This window comes from Dendrobates tinctorius, unplaced genomic scaffold (assembly GCF_039654945.1).
Source record: "Dendrobates tinctorius isolate UK_male_01 unplaced genomic scaffold, ASM3965494v1 ptg000384l, whole genome shotgun sequence".
NCBI lineage: Eukaryota > Metazoa > Chordata > Amphibia > Anura > Dendrobatidae > Dendrobates > Dendrobates tinctorius.
In genome coordinates, this window is record NW_027362050.1 from 2,364,966 (window position 1) to 2,384,463 (window position 19,498).

Sequence of the window (19,498 nt, forward strand, 5' to 3'; positions counted from 1 at the left end):
CATTATTACCTCATAGTATATACACACAGCACTGATCACTATACACAGGTACTGGCCCTGTATATCACCATTATTACCTCATATACTATATACGCACAGTACTGATCACTATACACAGGTACTGGCCCTGTATATCACCATTATTACCTCATAGTATATACACACCCATTATACCAAGATCAGCCCCTACAGATGAAGTTAATGCTTCCCTAAAAGCATCATACCTTTGGAGACAAGTGAAGAAAATGAACACAAACATGAGGGTCCACATGACAGCTGATGTTTCTGCTGGATTGTTCTCAAGCCAGCTGATGACTATTGGAGATGGCAAGGCACCAGTAAACTCAACCACTGGACAGATCATGTTTCCAAGTATCTTTTGCTACATCATTACATCAATTGAGGAGCTAAATGAAAAGGTTTTTCAATGCAACTTCAGGAAGTCTGGCTGGCTGTGTGAAAGGGTTATTCTAGCTCCAAAAAATGATTGATCTTGTTGACACTATCTTCAAATTTTAAGTCTCCTTCCAGGTATGTGCACTACCTACAAGTCAGTGGATACAGTAACAGACCCGGATCAAGCATTATTCTATCCAATAGAGTTCCTCACCTCCTTGGATTGAAACACAAGGACTTCCTCCGCATAAACTCTTTCTAAAACCTGGAGCACCTATTCTGCTGTTGAGAAATTTAGATCCACCAAAGCGGTGTATTGGAACAAGACTCTTGATTAACCCCCTTAATGTCCAATGACGGACACAGTCCGCCATCAGACATCTCCCCTGCTTTGAGGTGGACTCCGGCGCTGAGCCCACATCAAAGCCGGGACATGTCAGCTGTTTTGAACAGCTGACATGTGCCCGCAATAGGCGCGAGCGGAATCGCCGTCCACCCGCGCCTATTAACTAGTTGTTTAAATCCCGCTGTCAAAGCTGGCAGCGGGCATTTAAATAGCACTTCCAGCCGCCGGGACGGAAGTGAGCTCATCGCCGACCCCCGTCACGTGATCGGGGGTCGGCGTCATGTTGCCTGGACAACCAGAGGTCTCATAGAGACCTCTATGGTTGTTCCAGGCTGATGGCTTTCAGCCCCGCCAGGTGTTCGGCTTTGAAAGCACAGGAGTAAATCTGCTACATATGGGCAATCTGCTCATCGCCCATATGTAGCAGAGCCGATCGAGTTGTGCATGCTTCAAGCCTCCTATGGAGGCTATTGAAGCATGCCAAAAGTAAAAAAAAAGAAAATGTTTAAAAAAATAAATAAAAGTTCAAATCACCCCCCTTTCGCCCTAATCAAAATAAAACAGTAAAAAAAATCCCCACATACACATATTAGGTATCGCCGCGTTCAGAATCGCCCGATCTATCAATAAAAAAAAAAAGCATTAACCCGATCGCTAAACGGCGTAGCGAGAAAAAAAGTCAAAACCCCAGAATTACGTTTTTTTGATCTCTGTGACAATGCATTAAAATGCAATAACGGGCGATCAAAAGAACGTGTCTGCATAAAAGTGATATCATTAAAAACGTCAGCCCGGCACGGAAAAAATAAGCCCTCACCTCACCCCAGATCACGAAAAATGGAGACGCTACGGGTCTCAGAAAATGGTGTTGTTTTTTTCGTTTTAGCAAACTTTGGATTTATTTTTCACCACTTAGATAAAAAATAACCTAGACATGTTTGGTGTCTATGAACTCGAAATGACCTCGCGAATCATAACGGTGGGTCAGTTTTAGCATTTAGTGAACCTAGCAAAAAAGCCAAGCAAAAAACAAGTGTGGGATTGCACTTTTTTTGCAATTTCACTGCACTTGGATTTTTTTCCCGTTTTGTAGTACACGACATGGTAAAATCAATGGTGTTGTTCAAAAGTACAACTCGTCCCGCAAAAAATAAGCCCTCACATGGCCATATTGACGGAAAAATTAAAAAGTTATGGCTCTGGGAAGAAAGAGCGAAAAGCAAACGCAAAAACGAAAATAATAAGGGGTTAAGAACCTGTTGACACATGTAATTGAAGCAACCATTTTGACAGGATGTGCCAAAGGAGATGACATTTTCATTCCAAGAATTCCACTCATTCCATCTGATTTTGCCTTTTGATTTTAAATGCCTCCAGTTTCCAGTTCAACTAGCATTTGCAATGTCCATTAACAATGCTCAGGGACAGTCCTTGAAAGTAGTAGGAATCGATTTGCAATCTCCATAGTTTTCTCATGGTCAACTTTCCGTGGCCTGTTCAAGAGTTGGAACTGCCAAAAATCTGTTCATCTTTGCATCGGAAGGAAAAACCAAAACTGTTTATAAAAAGGCTCTTGAATGATTTGAAAGTAAAGTACTGTCAATAATCATTTTGTTAATTTGTATTGCAAATCTGTAGTGTTGAATATATGATGTGAAATGTTTTTATGTGCAATATAATCATTAAAATTTGTTATCACTAACCACAGTTTCTTACTATGCCTGGGCAACGCTGGACTCTTCAGCTAGGGTAATATAATAGTCGAAGTTTATACAGCTGCGGTACGTCCCATTTTAATGTGTGTTGTATAATTTTTTTTTTTTTCTTTTTAGAGCATGTTTGCAATCGGTTATATGGAATTAAAAGAAATGAAAATGGCAGAACAACAATTGAAGAAATGCTTTACAAATATAACAGATCCATTTAAGGTTAGATTAAAGAGGTTGTGCCACATTTGGAAGTTTTCCATTAATCATTGAATAGAGAATAATTTCCCGATTCCTGAGATCCCCACCGATCCCGAGAACAGAGGTATGAAGAGCCCCTTCTGAGTAGAGAGGAAGCCGAGCTTGCGCACCTCCATTCATTCTCAATGGGACCACCAGTGATGGCAGAGTCTCTGGCGCTCCAATTGGGAACAGAGAGGTGCAATCTCAGCCTCCAATATATTCAGAAAGTGCTCTTCATAGTTTTTCTCTAGCAACCTTCCACGACAGCATAGGAGGATGTCTCCACGCCCTAATGGGGGACAGGAAGCACGAGAGGTTAAAAGGTCCCTCCCACCTCCCTCTCACCAGTGACTTTCCTGTCCCCCATGGGGCATGGAGAGGTCTGGTATGCTGTGTGGCCGGCTGCCGCAGCGTACCTGGAAGTTCCAAAAGCCACGCAGTGGTGGTCGGTGGCGCTGCCTCCCCTCCTCCGTTCTGCTCCCGTCTTCTCTGAACTCGGGACCGTTTCCTGGCCCTCCCGCGCTCCCTTATGGGGAGTAAAGCGGGCCAGTGATCCCTGACCGGAGGCCTCCTGCAGCTCTCCGGTCTCTCCTCCCCCTGCGTGCAGTACGATACCGGAAGTGACGTCAGCGCACGTGTCACTTCCGGGGTATGTGGAGGTCGTGCTGTCATGGCGGCCCCCATCCTGTTGCCGGCGCGTGGAGCTCACCAGCGTTGCTGTGCCTGCTCCGGGACCCAGGGAGGAGGAGGGGTAAACAGATGACTGCGCTGAGGGCGGGGTTAATCTCATATTAACACGCCGGAAGACGCCGACAGGTAAGATGAGAATCCCCTGTTAGCATGGACGGGTCTTCCTGCCCTGCGTCTGCAGAGCCCAGCGCTGCCCCAGCTACAGTAAGTGTCCAGGGAGGGTCCTAATGGTGCGGTCAGGGCATAGGTCGTCAAAATGCTTCTCCCCCTTATTCCATAGGGAGAAAAGTCTGCCCATAAGAGCACCAATACATCTAGCTAGTCAGCCAAATGTGCCATATGCAGCACAAAACTTCCCTCAAATTGGAAGAAGAAGCTATGTCAAGCTTGCACGGATAAGGTGGTTAGGGCTGAGCATCCGTCATTGATTGACGAAATCCGCAGCTTGGTTACCCATCAGGTTCAAACCTCTTTAGCTGCCCTGCCCCCCCCCCTCCACCACCTCCACTCCCTCCGATTGTGGGTTCACCACCCCCTAAAAAACGGAAGATTCAAATAGAGGATTCAGAGTCAGAATCAGAAAGATCATACAATTCGGGATCCGAGAATTGGAAACAACCAGGAACCTCTAGGTCAGCCGACACTAGGAGGTACCTCCTTTCCACGGAATATGTGGAGGAGCTGGTCAGTGCAGTACTATGCCACTATGGGCCTAGAGGACGAACCCATCACGCAGACAGCACAGGATCGCATGTTTGGTGGATATGAGGGGCCTAAGCGAACGGGGTTTCCAGTTCACAGGAGTGTAGCAGATATGATTTCCCAGGAATGGGAGTATCCAGAAAAACGCTACTCGGCCCCTTCAGAACTACGCCATTGATTTCCCCTAGAGGGAGAGGAATTCAGATGGGACATCCCGAAAGTAGATGTCCAGGTAGCAAGAGTGGTAAAAAAGATGGTTCTGCCGTTCGATGATGCATCCCAGCTTAGAGACCCGATGGACCGTAAAGCAGAAAGCCTCCTAAGAAAAGCCTGGGAAACCTCTGCCTTTACTTTAAAATCAGGAATCGCGTCCACCTGTGTCTCTAGGTCCCTCTTCCAATGGATTGAGGAGCTAGAGAGCCATATTTCTTGTGGTACCTCAAGGAGTGACCTCCTTAACTCCCTTCCTATCTTGCAGAGAGCTACGGGTTTCCTGGCGGATGCATCAATAGAGATGATCCGTGCCTCTGCCAGGGCCATGGTCCAGTCAAATTCTGCCAGGCGGGCCCTCTGGCTTAAAACATGGAGTGGGGATGTTACATCCAAAGTTAAACTCTGCTCTTTACCCTTCAAAGGCGAACATGTTTTCGGCCCGGCCTTAGACGAAATTCTAGAAAAGGCCACAGATATAAAAAGGTGCTTCCAGAGCAGAGGACCACAAGAAAGCGTCTTTTTCGAGCCCCCCAAAGTCAGTCATCCCAACCGCGAGGAAAGGGAAAGACGGGAAGATGGAGCTACGCTAAAGGGAGAGGCAGGAACATCCTGGTCCCCCAGCAGCAGCAGCAACCTCAAGAAAAGCAATGACTCGACCCAGGTCGGGGGAAGGCTTTCGAGGTTTTTTCTTGCTTGGCAGTTGATTTGCAACAGCCCCTGGGTCCTCAGTGTGATCAGAGAGGGCCTACTGCTAGAGCTCGAAGAATCTCCCCCCCCCCCCCCCCCCCCCCGCAGGGTATAAGTTACCTCCCTACCACCTCGGGAGAACCAAGCATTAAAATCCGGCATTCGGCTTCTTCTACACTCAAAAGCCATCTCTCGGGTCCCTGCGGAGGAACAAGGAAGGGGGGCATTATTCCAGATTGTTCCTAGTAAAAAAAGCCCACAGGGGAGGCAAGAATAATAATAAGTCTGAAAGGCCTCAGCCGACACATTGCATACCGCAAATTCAAGATGGAGTCAGTAAAGACCGCCATTCCTCTGATGGGGCCGGCGTACTTCATGGCAACCATAGATCTGAAGGATGCTTATTTCCATATCCCCATACATCCTTCCCACAGGAAGTATCTGAGGTTTTCGATTCGTCAGGGTCCGGAAGTCAAGCACTTTCAATACAATGTGCTTACCTTCGGAATATCCTCTGCCCCTCGAGTTTTTTCCAAAATTATGACAGAAGCCGTGTCCTACATCAGAGGCCGGGGTATATGTATTGTACCTTACCTGGACGACCTACTAATAGGGTCCTCCTACCAGACCCTGGAAGACCAGGTAGCCCAGACTCTGGACATTCTTCAATCATTGGGGTGGATTCCAAATATAAAGAAATCACAAATTCAACCCTCTCAGGAGGTAAAATTCTTAGGAATCCTACTAGATTCAAAGAATCAAATGTCCTTCCTCCCGGAGGAACATCAGAGGTCCATAATGTCAAGAGTCTCAGATTTCAGGGGACAGAGGTCCCCAACCCTCAGGTCAGCCATGTCCATTCTAGGGTTAATGACCTCCTGCATCCAGTCGGTGCCCTGGGCTCAGGCCCACTCCAGAACGCTCCAATCCCGTATCTTAAGAAACTGGAACAGGGATCACACCTGCCTGAACAAAAGAGTCCAGACCCCAGGAACAGTGAAAGCTTCACTGGCATGGTGGATGGACCGCAAAAACCTGTGCAGGGGAATCAACTGGTCCCAGATCCCCTTAGTTACGGTTGCGACAGACGCCAGCAAAAAAGGCTGGGGAGCTGTAGTGTCTCGACAACCATTCCAGGGGTTATGGAGCCAGAAAATGAGTGCAAGATCCTCAAAGTTCAGGGAGCTGAAGCCCTCCGAGCAGCAAGACACCTGGTCCAAGATCAACATATCAGTCTACTCGGACAATGTAACAACAGTGGCACATCTCAGGCATCAGGGCGGCACAAGATCCAGCAACCTGGAGGGCCTCTCAGGCCGAATATTTTGCTGGGCCGAAAGACACCTCCGTTCCCTGACAGCGGTCCGCCTGAAAGGTACGGCCAGTCTTCAGGCAGATTTCCTAAGCAGAAAACGCATCCAGCCCGGCGAATGGACCCTGAATGGAAGAATCTTTCGAATACTAGTCAGCAGGTGGGGTCTCCCAGAGGTGGACCTTCTAGCCTCAGAGAATGCTCAGGTGAGAGACTACTTCTCCCTGAACCCCAGGGACAGATTACAGGGAGTGGACGCCTTCGCCCACAAGTGGAGGTTCCGTCTGGCATATGCCTTCCCACCAGTTCCAATCCTTGCTGCAACCCTGAGGAAAATCCGGGAGGATCAGACCCCAACTATTCTAGTAGCTCCGCTGTGGCCAAAGAGGAGCTGGTATTCGCTAATTACAGAACTACGGGTAGACGGGCCATTCATCCTGCCCATAGAAGACGACCTTCTCTTACAGGGCCCTCTATATCACTCAAACCTCCGGGGAATGAAGTTAGTGGCCTGGTTTCTGAAGCCCAGATCTTGAGAGCCAAGGGGCTATCGGAGGCGGTAATTAAAACTCTCCAGAAATCTCGGAAGCCGGTCACCATTGCCATATATAATAAAATATGGAAGAGATTCTCCTCATGGTATCTGCCAGACCTGCCCTACCCAGACAACCCTAACATTTTCCGCATCCAGGATTTCTTACAGAGGGGGCTGGAACTAGGTCTAAAACCTAGCACACTAAAAGTACAAGTATCGGCATTTAAGCTCCATGTTTGACTGTGACTTGGTTAACCACAGGTGGATAAAAAGATTCATGACATCAGCCGCTAGGCTACATCCAAAAAGACTAGTTTCCGTTCCACCATGGGACTTGAATGTGGTGCTTACGGGACTCACTCAATCACCCTTTGAGCCTCTGTCATCATGTACTTCTCAGCTCCTCACCTACAAATTAGCCTTCCTTATAGCAATAACCTCAGCAAGGCGAGTAGGAGAGCTCCAAGCTCTCTCAATCAAGGAACCCTACCTAACAGAGACGATTCCATAGTTCTCTCCCTTGATCCATCTTTTCTACCAAAGGTTGTGTCTGACTTTCATAGATCTCAGAATATAACTCTTCCTTCATTCTGTGAAAACCCAGCAAACCCCAAAGAGGAGTTGTTCCACACGCTGGACGTAAGACGTATAATTCTCCACTACTTGGAGTACACCAAACCATATAGAATCGACCACAACCTATTTATCCATACCTCTGGTCCAAACAGAGGAAAGAAGGTGGCAAAGAACACCATTGCCAATTGGATTAAAAAGGCTATCTCTGAAGCATACCTGGCGCAAAACATCACTCCCCCGGCAGGGATCAAAGCGCATTCAACACAATCTACCTCTACTTCATGGGCTGAGAGGGCAGGTGCATCTTCAGAGCAGATTTGTACGGCAGCAACCTGGTCCTCCTTACATACTTTTACTAAACACTATAGATTAGACCTTGTTTCCAACAGGGATCTAGTCTTTGGCCGGAAAGTTCTTCAGGCCGTTGTCCCCCCCCCCCCCCCTACTGCAGTATAGGTTGTTATGCCTCCTATGCTGTCGTGGAAGGTTGCTAGAGAAAATAGAATTAGACTTACCGGTAATTTGGTTTCTAGAAACGTTCCACGACACCACTATTTCCCTCCCTGCATTCTTGGACAAATTCTGAGAATCCTAAGGTAACCGGTGCTATGGTAATCAGTCATAAGTCACTGGTGAGAGGGAGGTGGGAGGGAACTTTTTAACCTCTCGTGGTTCCTGTCCCCCATTAGTGCGTGGAGACATCCTCCTATGCTGTCGTGGAAGGTTTCTAGAAACCGAATTACCGGTAAGTCTAATTCTATTTTCTCAATTATCTGAGACCCATAGCTTTTTTTTTTTTTTTTTTTTTAGTTTTCGATCAATGAAGCTGTACAAGAACTTCATTTTTGCATGTCAAGCCGATGTTTTTATTGTTACCATTTTAGGATTTATCATTTTTATCACTTCTTATTGCATTTGTTGGGGATACTTTTGAGACCAAGAAAATACAAATTTCTCTTTTTTTTTTTTTTTTTTTTTCCTCACTGTTAGTTCCCTTTGAGGACTAGAGTCTGTGATCGACTGATCCCCCTTGCTTTATATCCTGAAATACCACAGCTAAAATGACAGTGTCCTATGAGCCTTGCCTATGGCTGTCAGTACACCGTCCGGCATCTGCAGCGTATGCTGAGCTCTTGAGTCGGCTCCATACAATGGACCCAACGTGCCATGGTTGTAAAACGGATGATGGGAAAGGATTAATATTTTACTTTATTAGAATCTATATGTGTAAAGGGGATGATGTTTCCATGGTAAGATAAACACGCTGCTGAGTTAGCTGCTGATAATATTTTTGTACCTTTTTATACTTTTAGATATGGACTGAAAACGCTGATGGTTCTGGAGCTGTCAATTTCCTCACTGGCATGGGAGGATTTTTGCAGGCGATACTATTTGGTTATACGGGATTTAGGTCTGTATCTGCGTGTTTAATGTTCATTTTATTCTTTGCATCCTATTATTGTGTATTCGTGTGTTCTGACCAGTGCTTTATTTTTTTTTTTTTTAAACTTTTTTTGAATTGTGACAAAATTGGGTTTTGCCTCCATTTTGAAAGAATGTATGTAAACACAATCTACACCGGCCAAACCAGACAACTTCTGATTCTCTGTTGTATCTCTGATTGGGCTAAGTGCTGTAATTGTGCACTGTCTGATGATTAACGAAGCGGCCAGGGAATCTCGCACTGCCAGACCCGTTCTCCCAACTGCAATCTATAAGACGCTAGGACTTTTTAGCAAGATTTTTTTTCTTGCCGTAAAGTGCGTCTTAGTCTCGTCCGAAAAATACAGTAATACCATGTAAATCATAATCCTGAATTCCTTGAATTTCTAAATCCTTATAGCATTATCTAAAATAAATACAAAGGCATTTTATTCCTCACAGTTGCATTAGGATACGGTCACGCATCAGTCTGTATGTGGTCGAGGTGTAGGAATGATGTGGCAGTGTCCTGATGGCAACTGTCAAATTAGGAACATGAGTGTAAATTGATTAACTTTATTTTTAATGGCCATGTTATTGTGCAGAAAACACTGGAACATGAACAGGAAGTAATCCAAAATCTTAAATTCGATTTTCTATTTTTTTTTTTTTTTTTTTTCAGCCTCTACATCTGTTATGATGCCGCAGCATCACACCCGCATCTTGGCCGTGGTGCTGTTGCTCCGCCATAACTGCTATATGTGACCAAACCCTCATTTTTATAAGAATAATCCACTTCAGGAAGGGAGATTTTCTTTTCATAGAGTTTCCCGAAGCCGTTTTAGAAGATATTATTTTTTTTTTGGACAGTGCTTAATTTGGAAAGATTTTCCTTCAGGATCCAGTTCAAGAAGTTTCATGCACTTTTTTTTTCTCTGCTGAGGTTTTTTTCTAAACCTCTTCAGAGAAAAAAGCTAAAGCAATCCCAAACTACTCATACCAACAGTAAAGTGAATTTGCTGTAGTAATAAATTAGGAGTTCTCCAAGAGTTTTGGAGAGGTTTCGTTTCCAAAAAACCCTGAAAAAAAATCTATAAGGACAATTCATTAAGACTGGAGTTGTATACCTTTGTCTTAATGATGGGCTATGCAGGATTTGGATGCGCCAAATTAATTAATAGGAGCAGTAAAGAATTCAACTCCTTCTCACTGGTGTGCGCATCTGTGCGGGGATTGTAGTATTTCTGGCATAATCTTTTGATGACTTCAGTGGACTCGCGCTGCCATACCCTGTCCATGGTCTGCCAACTTTGACGGAGCTGGCCAGGACTGCGGTCAAAATGCCAAAAGTAGCTGGTTGGATCTTGTATCCCTGTGTTCCTCCGATGTTGCAGAGATAAATCTGCCTTTGCTTACAGCATTGTATTGGGCACAGTTTGGGCCAGCAGAGTAACAATGCCACTGGTCCGAACTGTCAATCAGGGAGTGCAAACAGGACGTTGAGAGCAGTGATCTCGTGAAGACTGATTTTTAGAAATCCCCTTTTAACTTGTCAATTAATGTACTGAAAACATGGACCAAATACAGGTACAATACGGTATTTTCATTTTTCTCTTGCGTAGAATCACAGACAAGTGTCTGCAGTTTGATCCCATTCTCACTGGTGATGTTACAGCGTTATCTATTACTGGAGTGTGTTATCTCGGCAATAAGATCGATTTCACTTTTTCCAAGGACCTCACAACGGTGGAGTTGACTTTAGTTCTCGATTCTAAGAAGTATCCACTGGTCATTGAATTTGATGACTTAACACCATGTATTCCTCTGCACATTGGTAAGTTATGTATTGTTTCCTGCAAGTTGGAAGTGTTATCTGTGAATTCTGCATTACAGAAACTCTACACCTTAAATTTCTTTGTGGGTCAGACCTGCTCGATTTGAGTACCGAGCACTCAAGCATTTCAATGCTCGATCAACACTAGTTCTTACCAAATGTAATGGCGGAGTTCTCTACATTATAAACATGTAATGCCAAGACCTCGACATTAGCCGCAGGATGAGTTAACTGAGAATCTATCAGAGAGCTTGTTCTAATATCCTAACAGGAGAATTTGTAACTTTTTCATCTTTCATTTTCTGAGCTCCTCTCTGATAACTTATGACCACATGAAAGTTGAATGTGCACGAAAACAAAAAGCCTGGAAAAGACAAAGGATGCAATGTTTTTAATGACACCAAATGGCAAAAATTAATTTTAGTCCAAAATGCATACATTTGAAAAAAAAAAAAATTATCAAAGTTTTACAAACTAACACCTTCATATACTACATAGACACACGTCACACCCCTACACAATGGCTGATCTCTAAACTCCTAAAGATGTCAATACACATTAGAGTATGTGCACATTGAGTTTTTCAGGAGTTTGTCAAGCAGAAACTGAGTGGAAACTCTTCAAATAATCCTCATGATTTCAAAAACTTGGAGTTTCTGCGCTCCAAAGACTCGGTGTGCACATACCCTTAGATTGATGTTGGACAAATCTGGTCAAGATTTGTAATCCAGTCAAGAAGACGATTTGGGCTTGTTAAATTTCATTACTGATTCCGCTTGTTACCATTGTGGGTTATGATGTCACAGATGTCTGACAGTGTAGGGAGAAATTGTAAATCTGCTAATCTTTTATTGCCTTTTATTTTTATAGTAAGCATTTTGCAGTATAAATACATGATAACTTCATTCTACAGGTCGTAGCGATATGCAAATACCAAATATCTTATTTAATCTTTTAGTCTTATTTATTAGTCTCTATTAATTATTTAGTCTAATTTATATTCATCTTCTTATTTCATCTTTTATTATATTAACTTTTATCACCTTTTTAGAGAGGGATGGGGGAATGGGACAGAAACATCATGGCATCCCCCAGTCCGTGCCTACCGCTAAACATAGAAAAAATGACAAAGGTGGTGGATTCACAAATAAGTACATATACAGGATGCCCAGATTGCAAATTTATATTTAATTTTTTTTGGGTAGTGATTAAATTAAGAAAATAAGTAATTAAAGGGCATGTACCATCAGAAAATGACCTATTTTTTAAGTTGTAATAGTTTTCTGTGTTAAAAGTATTTTTTACAATTATTTTTTTTAAATCTTGTAATAGTAAAAACAAATACAGATCTTGCAATTTTCACACTGGTCTATAATGCTAGACACTTCCTGTTCTGTAAGGAACTCTGATCAGCTGTTTTATTGCAATAACAGATTGAATTACCATGGAAGATCACATCTCTATATCCAGAAGATAACAAAATATCCACCATTTACAATATGGGATGTCACAGCTGACCTCCTCCTCTTGTACAATGATTGATACCACCTCTATAATGGCACAGGATCCACCAATCACAGTAGGTGACGTCACAGCTCACCTCCTCCTGTACAATGCCTGATAACACCTCTGTGTACAGTAAATAACACAGGTTCCACCATTCCCAGTAGGTGATGTCACAGCTCACCTCTTCCTGTGCAATGACTGATAACATCTCTATATACAGTAGATAATACAGGATCCACCATTCACAATGAGTGATGTCACAGCTCATCTCCTCCTCCTCCTGTACAATAAATGATAACGCCAAAAAAGAACAACTTGAACTTATGGTCTAAAAGTAGGTATCAAATAATAAAAATAAATAAAGCAAATGCAAGAAAAAGTATATACATCCAAATAGAAATGCAGCGGACCAAAAATTAGAAATATTGAAGTCACATATGCATATAGATAAGATCCATTAAAAAGTAATTAAAAAAACAGGGAAATAATTATGCATATGTTATGCTGGATATATCTATAACCATTAATATGCTCATTCAATGTATAAAAAATGTGAATAAAAGAGTGTATTAAATAAATATAAGGCAATAAGCCAATCTAACATCCTACCATGGGTAAATTAGTGAAAAGGTGCTAAGGTGAAGCAATATAGCAAAGAACAAAGTGCCAGTAAGAGGGGGAGAGCACAAATGAGGGTATATACTTTTTATTGTATATTTTTTTTATTGAAGGAAAAATGTAACCACAATACATCTAGAGAGTACTTTTCAAGTAAGAATATGAATGTTAAACCAGCAGTATATTGCAGATATTAGTAGGTCAGACTAACAGACAGACCCAAAAAGCACAACAGAGTTAACAGTAAAACCAGTGCATTGATACAGAGACAAACAGATACGTATATGAATGTCATCTAGATGAATAAGCGGAGAAGTAGAATTCATACAGAGCATTGAGTGTTTTGATTGTAAGGGGCCTGAACAGGAAGGAAACCGTAGGTGCGGAGAAATTGAATACCAGGTCCGCCCAGTACTGGTAGTTGAGGTCTATTGATAAAAGGGAGTATTTAGAAAAGAACAACAGACAGCTGGTGGAATTCCCTACAAGAAGATTGAAGAGATCTGGGAACCTTTAGCGGGCTAGGTTTTGGCATATTTTTGCCTCCAAGTGGCCCAGGCTTTTAGAAAAAAGGGGTGCGAATGAGTTTCCCAACTAGACAGCGCCTCCATTCTGTATGAGAGTTTAATTTTTTCAAACCATTCGGTAAGGGGTGGAGGGGAAGGACTCTTCCTGTGGGAAGAGATTAAATGTTTGGTTGCGCTTAATAATAGAGCCAGAGGACTATGTTTTGTTAACCTGCAATCTGATGTGGGACGAGAGCAACACTTCCTTAGGAGAAAGGTTTCTGGAAATCAACTTTAAGTCTACAAGTGTTTTGTTGATCCCTGACTAAAAATCTTTCAGAAGAGGGCAGGTCTAGTAGATATGTCACATATTGCCTACCCCCAAACCGCATCTCCAGCATAATTTTGAGTCGATCAATCCAAGATGGTGCAAGAACTCAGGTGTTCTATACCATCTCACTAGGATTTTGTAAGAATTTAAAATTCATCTGGAGAACCCTCTCAAGATGGCCAGAATCTTATGTACTTCCGAGTCAGTTAGCGAAATGCCAAGCTCTTTTTCCCATGAAAGTAAGCAGAATGGTTTCAGCGAACTGGAGGGAGTTATAATATTTTTATATACTCTGGAGAGCAGTCCGGGGATAGGCATGGAGAGTTTCGTCAGCATTTCGATCCAGGACCAGTTTCAGGTCTTATTGTGTTTAACATTAAATTGCGTTTCAGAGACGTGGGCTACTTGTATAAAGTTCTCCGGGCACATACAGGTATCCTTGGGCCAAATATCTAATAAAGAAACATTTCCCAAGTCCAGTTGGGAAATTGCCTGGTATGGGAGTCGATGCCACAAATTAAAAATGTCTGTATCATTTGGATTAAGAAGATATGGAATAACGGTGGGTACTAATGCGGATAGACCTTCTGAAATAGATAAAGTTTTGCTTAATTCTTTTTTAACTTTTAAGGTAGTTAGGGTGATTGGATCTAGGTTTAAATAGGCGGGGGCAGCAAATCGTTCCAGATATAGTGATAGAACTACTTCTCGAGAAAAATACCTAAATTATTGTGGTGCAGGGATTGATATGCAAGTGCTAGTTTCAACCATCTATTGATGTGAATAGCTTTATAATAGGAGGTGAAGTCTGGAAAGTTTAAGCCCCCCGATAGTAACGGGAGATTAAGAAATCTGTGGGAAAGCCTCGATTTTTTTTTTTTTTTTTTTTTGAACTTCCAAACATATTGTGAGAGAGTTTTCCTGATGGTCGAAAAGAAAATTTTGGGGAGTGGGATTGGCATCATGGACATTGTATATAGTATTTTAGGTGTGATATATGTTTTAACTATATTTATTCTTCCCAGCCAAGAAAGATACGGGTGATCAAAGGACTTTAATTGCCCTGCGATAGTTTTAATCAGTTTATCATAGTTTTCTTTGTAGAGGTCCTGCGGGGGTTCTTGGTAGGAAAAATTCCAAAGTACTTGATGTGATTAGCAGGCCATTGGAATGGTGTTATGCCCTTCAGGAAGGAGATGTCATTATCTGAGGCCGATATATTCAATGCCTCTGATTTGTCCCAATTGATTTTAAAATCTGATAATTCATTAAAATTGTGGAAAAGGTCGACTATACTGTGTGTGGCTACTCTGGGGTTAGTAATAAGGATGAGCAGGTCATCAGCGAAGGCAGCACATTTCTGCTCAGTGTGTTTCATTTTTAGTCCCTTAATATCTGGGTTTTGTCGCACTGCTTGGATTAATGTTTCTATTACCAGAATGAAAAGGGTGGGTGATAGGGGACAGCCCTGACGTGCCATTTCGGATATCAAAGGGTTGGGAGTATATACCATTGATTTTTATCTTAGCAGACGGATCTGAGTATAAAGAAAATATCGCTTTGACAAAGTTGCTAGGAAAGTCAAATTTTTCAAGTGTTTTCTCCTTGTAGTGCCAGTTTACGCGATCGAATGCCTTTTTTGCGTCGGTTGATAGGAGGACTAAGGGGGATTTTGTTTTAAGGGCATGGTTGACAGAGTGAAGAATCCTGGCTGTATTGTCCTTGCCCTCCCTCCCCTTCACAAATCCAGTCTGATCAGGATGAACCAGCTTGGGTATAAGGCCGCTCATCCTTGTGGCTAAGATCTTTGCCCAAAGTTTGATGTCTGTGTTTAACAGGGATATGGGGCGATAGCTGGCACACAGCTCCGGATTCTTCCCCTCCTTGGGTATAATAGTTATAAAAGCTTCTAACGCTTGTTTGGGTAGAGGGGTGCCTTTTAGAAGATCATTGAAAAGGTTACACAAGTGTCGGGCAAGGATGTCCGCAAACTTTTTATAGTATATGATCGGGAGACCATCAGGGCCTTGAGATTTGCCCTTAGGTATTGATTTTAGGGTCTCTAAAATTTCTCGTGTTGTGATTGGAGTCAGTAGTGCGTCTTTGTCTGTGGGGTTAAGTTTCGGCAAGTCAATATTGGAGAGGAAAGTTGAAATTTTATCCTCTGCCACCATAGGGTCAAGCATTGAGAGGGGTCTGGGCAAGTTATAGAGGCCTTCATAAAACCGCATGAACACTTGTGCTATGTCATCTGTCTTAGAGACTATTTGAGATTGATCATTTTTGATTTTTCGTATAAATGCTCTGTTTGTTTTTTTAAAAGCGAGGAAGTAATCCCATTGGGATTGATATGTCAAGATGCATATTCTCCATAAAAAACAGACCTAATGTGTTCTTTATTTTATCAAGGTTCTTATTATCTAACAGGGTTTCGTTCAGGCTCCACATTTCCATGGGCTTCGGGAGAGAGGTGAGGGTGATTTCTAGGTATATGGGTGCATGATCTGATAATGTAATGGGGAGTATGTGGGTTTTCTTTATTAGGGGAAGGGTATGGTTTTGGACAAAGAAATAGTCTAGTCTTTGATATGAGTTGTGTGGGGGAGAGAAAAAGGTATAGCCCTTTGTCTCTGGGTTGTTTGCTCTCCAAGGGTCTATCAGATTTAGTGAGTTCAAGGCAATGTGAATCTTCCTAATCGCTTTTTGCGAGGTGTTTTTTTTGCTCCCGAAGATGAGTCTAATGAGGAATTTAGAGTAACATTAAAGTCTCCCCCTATTATGAGTAGACCTTCCTTAAATAAGGATGGTGTACCCAAGGTTTTTGACAGCCATAGCTCCTGGCGCTTATTGAGGGCGTACAGGTTACACAAAGTTACCATAGTGTTAGCCAACAGGCCTTTCACCATAATGTAGCGGCCCTCTGAATCCGAGAGCGTGTCCTTCCATTGGAAAGGCAGATTCTTAGAGCGATGCTGACCCCTTTTGAAGCAGAAGAACTGTTGCTATTAAACCAAATCGGGAAGACAGAGCGGGAGGTATCAGGGGAGCGACCTTTTTTAAAGTGAGTCTCCTGTAAAAAGGCAATCTTTGTTTTATTTCTCTTTAGCAGTAGCATAATTTGACTCCTTTTGGCTGGGGAGTTCAGGCCCTTCACATTGAAGGATGCTAATGTCAGACTATCTACTGTGAATTGACTGGACATGGTATGGGGTGTGTCTGTGAGCTGAACTAAATGACATAGGCTGCACCAATGTAAGAACGTCGAACAACGAAAACAACATATAAACAATTATTGACAATGAAAATCGTATCTGCGGCAGGGGGGGTAGCCCAACTTCAAACCGAAAGCAAACAAGACAGTCCATAAGGGGGATGAACAGAACGTCCAGTGGCGATCCCCTAAAAGTCCTAGGAGACTGGGTGAAGAAAATTAGTTACAACACAAACATATTTAGTTGTTTTGTGAAAGTAGAGCACAATAAGTAAGGAACAGTAACAAAAGAACATAAACCGACCAGTCCAAAGGGGGAAAAGGTGGCCCGATGGCAACAAGGGTTATCTATCCCTCCCCACACCCTGTCCCATCAGGACTTACAGTTGTGGCCAAAAGTATTGACACCCCTGCAATTCTGTCAGATATACTCAGTTTCTTCCTGAAAATGATTGAAAAACACAAATTCTTTGGTATTATTAGCTTCATTTAATTTGTCTTAAATGAAAAAAACACAAAAAGAATTGTCCTAAAGCCAAATTGGATATAATTCCACACCAAACAAAAAAGAGGGTGGACAAAAGTATTGGCTCTGTTTGAAAAATCATGTGATGCTTCTCTAATTTGTGTAATTAACAGCACCTGTAACTTACCTGTGGCACCTAACAGGTGTTGGCAATAACTAAATCACACTTGGAGCCAGTTGACATGGATTAAAGTTGACTCAACCTCTGTCCTGTGTCCTTGTGTGTACCACATTGAGCCTGGAGAAAAGAAAGAAGACCAAAGAACTGTCTGAGGACTTGAGAAACCAAATTGTGAGGAAGCATGAGCAATCTCAAGGCTACAAGTCCATCTCCAAAGACCTGAACGTTCCTGTGTCTACCGTGCGCAGTGTCATCAAGAAGTTTAAAGCCCATGGCACTGTGGCTAACCTCCCTAGATGTGGACGGAAAAGAAAATTGACAAGAGATTTCAGCGCAAGATTGTGCGGATGTTGGATAAAGAACCTCGACTAACATCCAAACAAGTTCAAGCTGCCCTGCAGTCCGAGGGTACAACAGTGTCAACCCGTACTATCCATCGGCGTCTGAATGAAAAGGGACTGTATGGTAGGAGACCCAGGAAGACCCCACTTCTTACCCCGAGACACAAAAAAGCCAGGTTGGAGTTTGCCAAAACTTACCTGAAAGCCTAAAACGTTTTGTAAGAATGTTCTCTGGTCAGATGAGACAAAAGTAGAGCTTTTTGGGCAAAGGCATCAACATAAGAGTTTACAGGAGAAAAAAAGAGGCATTCAAAGAAAACAACACGGTCCCTACAGTCAAACATGGCGGAGGTTCCCTGATGTTTTGGGGTTGCTTTGCTGCCTCTGGCACTGGACTGCTTTGATCGTGTGCATGGCATTATGAAGTCTGAAGACTACCAACAAATTTTGCAGCATAATGTAGGGCCCAGTGTGAGAAAGCTGGGTCTCCCTCAGAGGTCATGGGTCTTCCAGCAGGACAATGGCCCAAAACACACTTCAAAAAGCACTAGAAAATGGTTTGAGAGAAAGCACTGGAGACTTCTAAGGTGGCCAGCAATGATTCCAGAACTGAATCCCATAGAACACCTGTGGAGAGATCTAAAAATGGCAGTTTGGAGAAGGCACCCTTCTAATATCAGGGACCTGGAGCAGTTTGCCAAAGAAGAATGGTCTAAAATTCCAGCAGAGCATTGTAAGAAACTCATTGATGGTTACCGGAAGCGGTTGTTGGCAGTTATTTCGGCTAAAGGTTGTTTAGCCAAGTATTAGGCTGAGGGTGCCGATACTTTTGTCTGGCCCATTTTTGGAGTTTTGTGTGAAATGATCAATGTTTTGCTTTTTGCTTCATTCTCTTTTGTGTTTTTTCATTTAAGACAAATTAAATGAAGATAATACCAAAGAATTTGTGTTTGCAATCATTTTCAGGAAGAAACTGAGTATTATCTGACAGAATTGCAGGGGTGTCAATACTTTTGGCCCCAACTGTAAGTCTGAGGCATCCAAGCAAGTGGACAGTCTAGAGATTAAGCAGCTGTGCGTCTATGATTCTGCTTCTTGAATTTGGGAGAATCTGTCTTCTTCTGTGTGGACCAATTCTCCATCTTCTGCAGCTGCGGATAGGAGTAGTTCACCTCCAAAGGCATCCAGGAGGGCACTTCTACCGGGGTAATCTGCAAGATCTCCCAATCTTTCTGTAGATCCTCAGGGGAGCAGACGGCGATCTGTCTTCCATCTTTTATAATTGCTACACCAAATTGAAACAACCATCTGTATGGGAGCTTGTGTGATCTCAGTGTGTCTAGTAGGGGTTTCATCAGCCGTCTCTTGGCCAGAGTTGAAGGAGCTATGTCTTTGAATATTTGAAAAGGAGAGGCTTCATAGAGGAGGGGGGCCATTTCTCTTGCTTTGGTGAGGATAGCGTTCGTATAAACGAAACTGAGAATGCCACAAATAATGTCTCTAGGGGCATCTGGCGGTTTTGGTTTGGGTTTTAGAGCTCTGTGCACTCGTTCAATGACTATCTTCTCCGCTCTGTCCTGGCCCACTAAGGATGAAAAAATTTTTCTAGTGACTTTTTCAGTAGCTTCAGTGGCATAGGTTTCAGGAATTTCCTTTTATTCTGACATTTTTCCACC

The 19,498-nt window shown here is 42.9% G+C and overlaps 1 protein-coding gene across 3 annotated transcripts in view; it reads left to right on the forward strand.

Annotated features, from left to right (window-relative positions):
* The window catches only part of PGGHG (protein-glucosylgalactosylhydroxylysine glucosidase), a 57,017-nt gene that overhangs the window by 30,831 nt on the left and 6,688 nt on the right, over positions 1–19,498 (forward strand). For all 3 annotated transcript variants that reach the window (XM_073563279.1, XM_073563278.1, XM_073563277.1), the window contains exons 11-13: positions 2,575–2,670; positions 8,720–8,817; positions 10,451–10,662. In XM_073563279.1, coding sequence (XP_073419380.1) covers positions 2,575–2,670; positions 8,720–8,817; positions 10,451–10,662 — 406 coding nt within the window. The remainder of the gene's footprint in view (positions 1–2,574; positions 2,671–8,719; positions 8,818–10,450; positions 10,663–19,498) is intronic.